General features: G+C 46.2%; 1 protein-coding gene across 2 annotated transcripts in view; it reads right to left on the reverse strand.

The window, feature by feature from the left end:
- The window catches only part of aplp2 (amyloid beta (A4) precursor-like protein 2), a 56,288-nt gene that overhangs the window by 28,206 nt on the left and 14,663 nt on the right, over positions 1-13,419 (reverse strand). For both annotated transcript variants that reach the window (XM_084467161.1, XM_084467160.1), the window contains exons 2-3: positions 6,187-6,360; positions 4,893-5,022 (exon numbers count right to left, since the gene is read on the reverse strand). In XM_084467161.1, the coding sequence (XP_084323287.1) occupies positions 4,893-5,022; positions 6,187-6,360 (304 nt within the window). The remainder of the gene's footprint in view (positions 1-4,892; positions 5,023-6,186; positions 6,361-13,419) is intronic.

The raw sequence follows: 13,419 nt of genomic DNA on the forward strand, positions 1-13,419 counted from the left end.
CAACATGCTAAAGCTGTGCATGCTAAACCCTATGCAGATAGCATGCTAAAGCTGAAGCTAACTGCCCTTTTGCAGACAACATGCTAAAGCTAACTGTCCCTCGGATACCATGTTAAAGCTAACTGCTAGTGCTGCATGCTGCAGCATGCTAACTCTAACTCTATTCTGACACTAAAGAGAGTAATCCTTCTGCTCCCCGACAAAGACATCATGCTATAGGGAGAGAGAGAGAGCAGAGGAAACAAAAGCCCCTGTAATCTACTTAGCCAGGGGCCAAGATGGAGAGAGGCAAAGGGCCCGAGGACACGCAGAGGCCTCAGGACTAGCGGCCCTTGCATGGCTAGCTGGGATATGACACCATGTATAACATCTCTTCCCCATCTCCTCTTCACTCTAACTCCTTTTTTCTTCCTGTATTTTTGCCCTCCCTCTTTTCCTTGGTCTCTCTCTCTCTGCCTCTCTACCTCTTTGGCTCAGTCTCTCTGTGTCTCTATCTCTCTGGCTCTCCCTCTTTGCCTCTTGATCTCTCTATAGCTCTGTCTCTTTCTCTCTCCACCAATTTCTATGCCTCTGCCTCTTGCGCAAATCAAATGCTCATTCTGCTTTGAGTAATCCCACCGAATTTGCAGACAATACACAATACAATGAGAATATTAATAAAAAAGCATGTACTAAATCTCTTTCTCTCTCTCTCGTTTCCCCTCACTCATTCTTTGTCCAGCGTTCCAATCCCTTGACGGGGCCCTTGTATTATTCATATGAATCTATTACACAGGTCTAGTCTGCCTTAATCTACCATGCGCCCTCTTTTGGTCCTTTTAAATCTTTCATTTCGTTATAACATAATTACTGTACCAGGGTGCAGCGGCTACGTACATGTATATATAATAATGCTACATGCTATGACCACTGCACCATATAGGGTGTCGCCTACATACAATTCAGTGTGAATATATGAGAATATGTGGCTGTGATCATGTAGGAACGGGGGGGTCATGGCAACACTTGACTTGGCGATGACTCCCACCCGTCTGCCTTAGGCTTGAGAAGAGGGAAAGGGATTATGGAGGTGGAGGCGATGGAGGGGGCAGAGGTGATGGTGAGGGATGGAGGAGGAGGTGAGGGAGGGAGATGGAGTTGGTGGAGGTGGAAAGGGTTGGAGGCGGTGGTGATGGAGACGGATGAAGGCAATGATGGAGAGAAGGAAGGAGGTGGAGGTGTGGATAAAGGTGGAGGTGGTGATTTGATGGGCTGTGAGCCATAGCCGGGGGGGGGGATGTGGTAGAGAGTGATGTGCTGCATATAATCATAGTCATCCGACCAGACGTCAAACATGGTCCACTTCGCAATTAACCGCAAACTCCTTAGTTTGACCGATGGCGAATCTCCCTCGTCCCTACTTCCGGCCTGTCGCTCTGATCGCTGGGAGACTCGACAGGCTGCGAGAATGTGACCCGGGAGCACCTTGCTCCATTAGTCTCCCAGGGGTAATGTAGTATAATTTAATTAAAGAAAGGAGGACAGTGCACTGTAGCTAAATTTAAAAGTCTTCTCCTGGCTGACCGATGCAAGATTAATTAAAGGCTGCGGAGGCGAACAGCCTGGGGGGGGTAGGCAAGGTGTAAAACACTTTCAAACACAAAGACAGCGTTTGAAACAAGAGAGCCCGTCACACTTGGTTTTTGGGTTATGTGTTTCCATGTTGTTGGTCGTTTAGTTCCTAGTTCACAGCTCTCAGAGTCTCACCTTTCCGTGTATGTTATCAGTCACATATCACCTTCCATTGTTTGTACTACTTGGTACAATATCTGCTTTGCTTCCCTGAAATTATTCAAATATCGGCCCTGCCTTGTAAGTGGGTTGAATATTGCATAGTTTGGTAGACTTTTACTTCTTTAGAATTTCAGATGTGCAATATCAGACCTCCAGGATGAATAAGCCATGTTGTTGACCACGATGGACTACCCTGGGCCCAGAGATCCCCCTTCATCTCTAGTTCTCTGAAGGACAGAGGAAACACGGGTCTACCTCTCCGATTTATTTTTCTCCATTGACTGTCCAAGGAGTCTCCCAAATGCATTCATGATCTCTCTCCCTCTCTCTACTTCTCCCTCTCTCTTACCTCTCTCTCCCTCTCTATTCTTCTCCCTCTCTCCTACCTCTCTCTGCCATACTCTTCTTCTCCCTCTCTCTCCCTCTCTTCTTCTCCCTCTCTCCTACCTCTCTCTTCTTCTCCCTCTCTCCTACCTCTCTCTCCCTCTCTCCCCCTCTCTCCCCTCCCACCTGTCGGTTGCCAAAAAGGCTTTTGAATAGATGCCCATTTCACAGTCCAACGGTAGAGCTAATGGTTTTTCCCCTGGCAGCGCAACATGACTCAATCAGAGAGAGGCTGAATGGTGCTGGGATGTGATGGGGGGGGGGGGGGGGGGGGGGGGAGACCATGCTTTTCTGAACACACACATCAACATATTTGTGTAGGACAGTTTTTTTTGGATTGAAACCACAGCAGGGCAGAGGGGCTCAGAACAGGGAGCCAATGTACACATCCTCAAGGTGAACACATGACGTGTATATGTGTGATCCTGTGAGTCTATAAATCTGATTGGTTGAGCCAGGAGTGGGCTTTTGGTAGGGATAGAATGAAATAAAACAAAGAACCAAACTAATTAAAGGAAATACAATTAAATAAAGCAGATTTAAGAGCAACAAGTTAACGCACTCATAAATGGGTCCCTTATGAAAGATGGCAACGTTGCGTGCGCATTTGAGAGCACACTGGTATTTGGTGCATTTAGAGCATGCACGATGTAGGCATTGCAGAGATAGTTGTGAAATGCCTTACCGAGTGCATCAAGCTTCCATCTTGTGATGCATCCCCTCATAAAAAACGGAGATTAGGGTGGGACCCGAGGTAGGAGGAATGCAATTGGATGACGGGTGGGAGTACCTCCTTCGTCCTGTCAATCAGCTCCAACACCAGTGTTACGATTGGTTGGAATGTGAGTGTGTGATTTAGAGGTGATGTCATTGTATTTTGAAGTAAAATATGTTGAAAGAGAAGAGTGAGAAAATGGAGGAGAAGAGAGGAGAGGAGAGGACCGGAGAGGAGAGGATGAAACTGAAACAAAGAGATGAGAGGAGAAGAGCAGAGGAGAGAACAGAAGAGAGGAGAGAGATGAGACTAAAGAGGATAGGAGATTAGCTGAAAAGAGGAACACAGAGCGGAGAGAGAGGGAGACGTACAGAGTGAAGAGAGAGAAGGAGAGGAGCAGAGAGAAGGAGAGGAGCAGAGGGGATCGGAGCGGAGGAGAACAGAGGAGCGAGGAGCAGTAGATCACAGAGAGGAGAGAGGACAGGGGAGAACAGAGAGACGTTGAAAGTTAGCAGGCTCCGTCTGACATTTAATAAAGGAGAGTGTGGTCCGGCTGCTGATTACAGCGGGGCCGGGGGCGCTGGGGAGAGCGTCTGGAGCAGCAGAGGCGGGTGGAGACGTACAGAGCAATAAAACAGGCAGCACACCCTCCCCTCTGGGACCAGCTCTGACCCTGTCTGCTGGTATGTGTGTGTGTGTGTGTGTGTGTGTTTTTTTACCTCAGCATGTGTGTGTACCCCATGATGGGTGTTTAAGTACGTGTCTCAAGATTACTTTTTGTGTGTTTGTTTTGTGTGTGTGTGTGTGTGTGTGTGTGTGCGTGTGTGTGTGCGTGTGTGTGCGTGTGTGTGTGTGTGTGTGTGTGTGTGTGTGTGTGTGTGTGTGTGTGTGTGTGTGTGTAACGCATACCTTAGGATGTGTGCGTGTGTGTGTGTGTGTGTCCGCACCTTAAGATGTGGGTGCAGTGTCCCTGGACTTGTGCATGTGTGTGTATATGTGTGTATGCCCCAGGATGAGTGTGTATCCCTGGAGGAGTGATGACTGATTGTGTGCCCGAAGATATTTGTATGCGTGTTTACGACATGTGTCTGAAGTGAGGAAATAAGATTGTACTTTATAGCTCCACAAGGGGCCCACCCAACAATAATAACCCTGTCTCCTTCCCCTCCCTCCCCCCTCCACCCTCCACCTCCACCCTCATGAATCTGCGGTGATGTGATTGAGTTGCACCCCTCTGGTCAAGATTAGTCCACTAAACAGAAGTCTGCATTACCTGCCCACGGCCAAACCAGACCATAATAATCCTTTCTCTCCCGGCCCACCGTGAAATTCTCATTAAGCCGAGGGATCAGGGTGCCCAGGGGGAGGGCTGCACGCGGTGCCAAGAATACAGCAACACGATACGCAGTGCCATACAGGCTTCCACATTCACTGTATAATGGTGCACCACAATTGGGGTGTTATCGTGATCTATTGCACTTTTGATGCCATGGGTTGAGCGTTCAAACACTTAACAATGAAATCTGGATAAGATAAAATTCAACAATGGATATGATATAATATTACTGCAGTACAGCAGTATTTTTTTTTCTGGGCTGTGTTATAATACTTGTGATATGCATCCTGGTGAACTTTGGACTGAACTTGAGGCAAACAAGCTTAACTTTGTGACAGGGAATTTTTTTCATGAATAATGGAATTAATTGATAATGTTGTGTATCTATCTATGTTCTTACTCCAACTCGAACTCCATAAAGAGCAATTGATTGATACTGTAGTATTGGTCATCAATATATGAAACAAAGAAGCATTGATCGGAGTACATCACATGTCTAGCTAGCATTGGCTAAGCATCTTAGCCCACAAGCTAGCTTGGTTTTATCTAGGCTGGCATCCCGACAATATATATCCATCTCAATAAAGAGGAATTTATTGATATTGTCGTAGGTCTATTGGTAATATTGTTATTGAGTGCTATCTTGAGTGCTTTTATATAGTTAGCCAACGGCGGCCATCTTACCGAGGCATTTGTAGGGCACCACAATGTGGGCGTGTCCCCGGCACACCTTCTTCTCCTTCTTGCACCAGTTCTCGATCCTGATTGGCTGGTTGGCCTCTACCACGTTTGTGATTTGCAGCTCTTTGTACATCTAGTGGAAGAGACAAAGAGAGGGGAGCGGGTGAGAGAGGCACTGAGAGAGATAGATGGATGTGAGAGAAATGTAGAGGTGCATGGAGAGAGGGAGGGAGGTATAGGGGTGAGAGAGAAAGAGAGACAGAGAGAGCATGCAAGAGGGACTTAGAGAGGGATGTGAGGAGATAGAGGCAGATATACACGAGAAGGGGGAGAGATAAAGGGTGGAGAAGAGGAAGAGATGGAGGATGATGGAGAGATAAGGAGAGGGCGAGATGACAGAAAGGAACAGTGAAACAATATAGTAAAGAGTGAGAGAGAGTGTGCAAGAGAGAAAGAGATATCGAGAGAGAGATGAGTGTGAGAGAGAGAGAGAGAGAGTGAGAGAGATGGTAGGTGATAGGGGAATAGTACAGGAAGAGAGACGAAGGAAAGAAACAGAGGAAGGGCAGAAGAGAGGAAGAGAGAGTGATAATAGAGGGCTGAGTGGGCCTGTTTGATCATGGCTTGGAGGTTTCTAGATGGCATCTGTTATGCTGTGAAAGAGCACCTCATCTTACCCACGCTGCTCAAATACCATCCAAATGTCATCAGGAAGAATCCTTTGAACCTTACCTAACTGTACATTCAACCATAGTGAGTTTCTTCTGCTCAAAAAACATTGTTTATTCAAAACCCCATTTCTTTACTCTTTTTTTTATTTGGCCTTTTTTTTTTATTAAACTCTAAAATAATTGTATTCAAAGAGAAATTTACTGATTGATTTTTTTCAGATTGAACAGGGGATCAAACCCAGTACCTTTTAGCTGGGATTCAAACACCTGGCCCCTCACGTGTCTCCACAGATTAACAGATAAACAGGCCACTAAACTGCATGCTTGGCGGTCCCATAGACCTTACTCCCCTGGCGGCCATATTGGCTCGCCATATTAGTTGGGCGGGGAAACCTTCTAGAATCTTTGGGGGAAACCAAACTGAATCACAATGCATTCTCAACGCAGGGGAAAACTGAACTCAAAAGAATGCACAGTTGTCATGGTTTCCAAAGATTATCTAGAAGGTTTCCCCACCAAAATGACCAATATGGCCATCAGGTGAACAATTAGCAGTGAACCACCCGGCGACCAACAGCTGCTATTTCGTGCTTGTGTGTCTGTGTGTGTGCGTCACATGGACTGACCTCCTGGCAGTACTGCAGCACGCCCTCCTTGGTGCCCACGCAGCTCTGGGTCCCGGAGGGGTCAGACTCCCAGCGGCCCGTCTGGATGTTGACGTGCATGTTGAGCTTCCCGCAGAACATGGCTACCTGGGGCTCGGCCACCGCAAATCCTGTCCCCGCATTGGCCGCCAGTGCCTGGAGGGAGAGGAGGAAGGGGGGGGAAGACGTTATGAAAATGTTCGGGCGATGTCAACGTTTATTATTCCATGCCACTACTTAATTTGAATTGAGAGAGAGGCATTGAGAGACCACCATAATGAAACAGGGAGAGAGACAGAGATTCCATTTCAGAGATGAAATGGAGAGGGAACGATAGAGAAATAGAGAAGTCTGGGTTTTAGACAGATATTTATTTAGTGAGGTTTTCTGTTTTGTTTATTATTTTATCCATAATTACATTTGATTAATTATGTCATTATATGTGATTCAATTTCACCATCATCTCTCACAATAAATAATCCCACCCACTTCTGATGAAGGGAAGAGAGAGAGAGACATGGGGGGAGATAAAGAGAAAGAGGGACAGAAATATGCAGAGAGAGAAAGTGTGTTTAACACATTTAATCAGTACTGTGAATCGAGGTGTCTTGGGAGTTTGGGAAGTCTCAACCTCAAAGGAATCACCCCCATCTATCATTGTCATTTATATAATCATCATGTTACGTTAAATTAGACAAGATAAATAGACCCTGACAAGGCACATCAGATTTTCGATGAACACAAAATAAATAATAAATAAAATGATCCATCTCACTCAACTTCCTGTCCACCGGACAGATAATAAACCCTCCACTTCCTGTTGTGTTTATAGCAGGAAGCAGGTACGCCCTATCCTGGATATCGTTCACAGGACACCCGTTTCCATGGTAATGGGGGAAACAACCGAATGCCAGCAAAGTTCATGTTGACCGGTTCCTAGAGGGTTTCTCTTGGAGGCTTGATAATCTGTTAAGGTCAACCCTCTCTCGGGAGTGTCTGACGTCACAGAAAGGAGCTCCGACAGTCCAACTCTATGTACCAGCTCACCTTGACACCATTTATCTGAGGCTGTGTGTGCCTTGCCACGTTAAAACAAATGACGAAGAAAAAAAACATGGGTTGGGCCGGGAACAATGCTGCTGAAACCAGGAAATGGGGGGGTAATGTGTATGGGCCAATGTGGTTCAGACCTCAGGCTGATAAAGACTGGTGAAATCAGAGATGCGTCGATACAGATACTGATATCATACACTGCTCTGAGGCAGAATACAGACTTTTGTGTCAGAGAATATCCGCCAGATACAAAAACAAAATACCATTACTCATAATAAACAACATACTAGCTATGAGGTGATAAGAGGCGATCAACCTTTTATCAAAAGTAAGATAACAAGCCAAAAAGATAATGTATTAGATAAGTGATCTGTTTTTGACATGGTGACACAGTTACGATTTCAGTTATATCAGTGATAAAAGTCCCATGGGAGTCAAAAGGCTAAGAGACGCAAAGTCCCCGACTGAAAATTCCACCTCCTCCGCCTCCCCTAAAATACCTACTCCTCCTCACCGTAAAAAAAACACCTTGACATCCTCCCATCCTTGAAGACCTCCTCCTCCCCACCATAAAAACCACCTCCTCCTCATGCTGTTCCTCCCCACCTTAAAGATCACCTCCACCTCCTCCTCTTTCGCCCCACCTTAAAGACCACCATCTCCTCCTCCTCCCAAGTTGTTGGGGCAGAGGGTAGAAAGTTCACAGGAGTGCTAATAGCATTGCCTTAAACCTGAAGTCACATGGTACACCTTGCTACAGCAGAAAAGCTGCTTTGCTAGCGGCTGGACCATTGGGCCTTATTCACCTAGTTCACCTGGTTCTAAAGTATAGCTAGGGGGGAGGGGGGGCTGAATGCAGAATCCCACGTTCAGTTCCCCCCACGCAGCTAGTGTTTAGAGCCAAGATGGAACCAAGATGTCCGCTATAGATTAATAAGGCCAGGAGGGGGCAGTAGAGGGTGCACAGTCAGGAGCCCTAACAGATCACAGTCCTCAACAAAGAAGCTCTGTCTGAAATAGACAGGCCAGACACTCAGTGAAACACACAATAACAAATTAACAGGGAAAGAGGGAGAAACAGAGACAGAGAGAAGGAGTGGAGATAGAAAGAAATAGAGAAGGAAAGAGCAAGGGAGAGAGGGAGACAGAAGGAGGGGAGGAGAGAGTGAGATAGCTCCCTAAGGACAAACACAGCGATAGCTGAGTACATCGAAACACATAGTGGAACCATGTGACACATTTCAACAGAATACCTGGGCCATTACTGAGCAACAAAACAGAGTTGTTTTTATTGGATGTTGTTGTGAACGCATTCCGACCTTGGCTGACAAGGAGGACCATGGTTAGTTCTGGGTGGGAAAATGAACGGATAACCATCCGACCCGACGCAGGTAACTAGACAGATACTAGAGGTGACTTTGTGCTGGCTGCCATGGCTACGCGCACCGTAGGTAATATAACTGTAAGACGGTGTTATGAAATAGTGTTGCGGCGGAGTGAGACGGCAGTTAGGCGTGCAGAAGGGTGGTTGTATTTTCCCGCCGCTGGGGGAGAAACATAGAGCGGGTGGGAGAGGGGGGCGGCCATTTAATACCAAACCACACTCAGTTTCAAACTGTCACACCGGAGAAACACTAGAGAGGCACACACACATACTCGAATACACACACACACACACACACACACACACAAAATGTGCCCTTTATTTGTTCTAGCCCTGGTTTATTGGCCTTCTTTGTGCTCCATAGAAACCTTCCTATAAACCATGTTTAGACTCAGCAGTACGTCTGGAGACAGAATAACAGGCTAGAGGCACCGCACACATACACACACACAGACACACACACACACGCACGCACGCACGCACGCACGCACGCACGCACGCACACACACACACACACACACACACACACACACACACACACACACACACACATAGACGTTCCTATAAACTATGTTAAAACCCAGCATGTCTAAGGAGAGACGCACAATACCACGCAAGTATACCGGAGTTATTTGGAAAGTACACACACACACACACACACACACAAACACACACACACACACACACCTCCTCCATGGCGGTCAAACAGAAATAGCTCATGGCCAGTCTTCCTGGCGGCCAGTCTAAACGTGGTGGACTTAAACACACACACACACACACACACACACACACACACACACACACACACACACACACACACACACACACACACACACACACACACACACACACACACAGGCCAGCTAAAGGCAGGTCGGCTGCAATATGACGGTAACACCCTGTGTGAGTGTGAGTTTGTGTGTGTGTGTATGTGTATGTGTATGTGTGACAGAAACAAACAGTGGATATCTCAAGACCCAAAGGCTTTTATAGTCTGAGTGTTCCTCCAAAACAAACGCAAGATATACCACTAATTATCAGACTAAAACATGTAGAAAACATGTACAATAATAACAATACTGGAAATTAGCTTGTAGCTACCCGGGGGCTTGACGACGCAATTGCTGTTTACCAGGTGTGATAAAAATCTGCCATGACGACCATGCTCATACTATGTTCTGATTGGCTAACGTATAAGTAGATCTGTATAATGGACTGTCTGATAAATTACTGAATGTAATGGAATAATAAACAGATTACGAAAAAAGGTGATAAACAGCTTATAAAGAGATGATGAACGGTTGATAAACAGCCCACATCTCAGCTGAAGGACATTCTGTACGTCAGGCTTTGATCTGCTGCTGACGAGAGTCTAGACTGCTTCACACTTGGTTTCCAGAAGGCGCAGGTGAGACCCGCGTGTTTGAACAGTAGATCGGTCACAACCTGTGATTTTCCCAGAATGCTTTGGTGTCCGCGTGACCCGGTAAAGGGATGCCAGGCGTAGTTAAGCTGTCTAATCTGCTCTCTCACACTCTGGTGGCTTAATGCCTGAAGGGGATGGGATTCACCGGCGACACACACACGCACACACACACACACACACACACACACACACACCCACACATACATGAATGCATAGAATGGCCATCAAACACACACACGCATACACACACACACACACACACACACAGACACATACCCATGTGGATACACACGAAGAGAGCAAAAAACTGAAACAGAGGGACAGATGCACATTGCCCACACAAAACACTTATCCACCTGTTGCACTGATGTGTATGCGTGTGTGTGTTTGTGTGTGTGCCTGAGCGTGTTACTGTGAGTGACTGTGTGTGTCAGCTGTTGTTGCAACAGGAAGTAAATCCCAGTCTCTTGAGCTACTACTCCTCTCAGCACTCTTGTAGCTAACTATAGGCACATGCGCACGCACACACACACGCACTCACGCACACACACACACACACACACATGCGCGCGCGCACATACACACACACACACGCGCATCACAAAAGGGGCCGTTAAAAACAAACAGGATAATAAAAGGAATAAAGGTGTCGTGTTGATAAATACAACAAAAGGGAATGCCCCCCCGCCCTTACCCTCCTTTACTTTACTGGAATGTAAATGAGAATGACCACCAACTGAAACGGCCCTTTGTCTTCTCCCTGGTGTGTTCCACCAAACATTCTGGAACCGGTCGCTCCAACAAAACCCCCTCTGGCATGGACACAGACCGTCTGACCGGCTCCGACCGGATTACGACACGGGTCAACAGAACCTCAGTGTCCAGGTCTGCCATGGCAGGGGACCACTTCCTCCTACCCATGCATTTTTCTTTGTTTTATTAGTATTCCTTATCTCCATATTTTTTTACTACACTTGGTGTTTCCTCATTTCCACTTCCTGTGTGATTTTGCTGTTTGTGTTGAGCAAACAATGACGCCATGTAAGACCACAACGCAAGGGTTTCTCTCCAATCGGTAGGAAACAATGACAGGAGAAACAGGAAGTGAGGAACAGGACGTTTAAGAGGTCAAACATGGTGCACCATGCCAGCTAGTACCGATGTTACGATACCAGGGATTATTATATCAACAAATTATAACCTAAATTCCCCATACCAGTTTATATAACCCAACTGATTTGGATTTAAAGGTTTGGGTGACTCATCCAAAGACAACCTATTTAGTGAGTGATGGTATTTTGTGAATGGTGGCAATTTTTCCTGTGAAGGCATTGACGTTTTCTTGCATCTTTCTCTACCTGTAGCTGTAATCGACCAGGGCTGTACTCTCTCCAGTAGCCCCAAACATCTCCGACCAAGCCTTCTATTGAAACATCCATGTTGTGTGGATGTGTCCTAGTTCTGCTGGGTGGAAAAACAACCCATGGGGTCAAACATGACTCACTCAGCCCAATGTGTTAAACATTCATGTATGAAATATGAACCATAGCGACGGTGAGGTCTTTAATACGTGATTCTGTTAAAACATTAACCTCAAAGCTGCCAGCTAACCTGGGGACATATTTCCATGCAGGTTCAAACTTCCCAGGCGGAACATTCCGTAACCTCCCTAGGTGTGAGGAAGTAGCATCGACGTGATTGGGTTGGTGTGTGGGTGGAAAACGTTGTTCATTAACCATGGGACAGGAGGACACTGGACAGCAGAGGCAGAGGAGGAGAGGTTAGAGGTCAGCGGTTCAGGAGCGGGAGTGTTTCAGCGCCGCATTCCACGATGCAGCGTCGTGGTGGATTGAAAATACCGCCGACCTTGCTGAACATGTCAACGGCGCCAGTGTACAACCTGGCCCAGTTTGAATCTCATTGTGTGTTTTGTAATCCTTTACGCTCAATCTAAGCTTGATTGAACATGCCTGCTGTGTGAGCAACCGGTGGGGGGGTTCAGTTCAGATACGGGAAATGTCAGCTCATCTGATCTGCCCTTTGGCTGCATCGCATGACACATTGTGTTGCAATACAGCCCACACCTGTAGTCACTCCAGTGACTACACCACTCTGCCCCTTAAGTACAGTATGGAGTAAGTAGCAAGCAATACACCCCTCCAAAATATAGTCACTCGTTCTTAATGAATTGTGAATCATGTTAGGAATATTGTTTGTAATTTCTCTTTAATGTTTAGCTGCAAGCCATTTACAGGGAACTGTATAAAATGAACAAATAAAAACAGTACTTCACAATCCAACTTTTAAATTGAATGGGTCTCTCTTAGGGACAGACTTAAGTCGGTCAATGTTAAGTTGACAGACTTAACATTGAAAGCAGAATGCTTTCAAAGTGATTGATGTTTGATTTTAGGACTCTGCATCAAATAGAGAGAAAGACAGAGACAGGGACAGAAAGAGACAGTGAATAGAGAGAGGGGGGTTATAATACTGAATCTAAAGAAACCAATTTACAGAATGTGACAAATGAAAAATACATTCATAAACAAGTGAATCGACATACCTTGTGAAAACCAGGTAGAGACACAGACAGGTTCAGAGAGAGACAGAGAGACAGGCTCAGAGAGAGACATGCTCAGAGAGAGACAGGTGGGAAAGAGAGACACGTTCAGAGACAGCAGGCACGACTGAGGGGAGAGACTCGGTGCAACATAAGCATCAAATGAGCCAACAGTCACATCAGCGTCCATGTTGGACTCTGATGCATGGTGCTACATGAGAAGAGCTGTGATCACTGAATCAATCTCTTTACCTCAGCTCCAGACATACTGAGGCAGTACTGGCAGCACATCTGGAGGTTTCAGCAGGCTGTTGTGCTGCCTAAAGGGTTTCTGTTTCGACCACTTTGTTCCTTAGTCTTTTTTATTTCCACTGCCAAATGGTTGTTATGGTGTTCAAGGTCGTAGCGTCCACACAGGTGTGTTAGCTTGACGTGTTTAGCGTGATCGTTATCGGCTTGGAAGCTGAGCTATCAAGGCGGCATATTTATTTGCCCTTTCAGACCAGGCAGTAGTCGCTGATAGTTAAAGTGGAAGTTAACCTTATGTGTCAGTTCGAATTCGAAACAATGAGAATCAAAACAATTGTTTTGGGCTGACGGTTCTAGGAAGGAGGGGATCCGTGTTATCTCCATAGCTACGACTCACGGCGACTTTGTGATACTTTTTAATGTATGGGAGTGAAGAGAGAGAGCATTAGAGAGAGAGAGGGTAGGGTGACCCATCTCCCCTTAACAGAACCAAGACGTGAGTGACGACTTCTTCAAATTGCACGTTGCTATGGTAACCTTTCA

This window comes from Micromesistius poutassou, assembly GCF_964030765.1.
Source record: "Micromesistius poutassou genome assembly, chromosome: 4".
Taxonomy (NCBI): domain Eukaryota; kingdom Metazoa; phylum Chordata; class Actinopteri; order Gadiformes; family Gadidae; genus Micromesistius; species Micromesistius poutassou.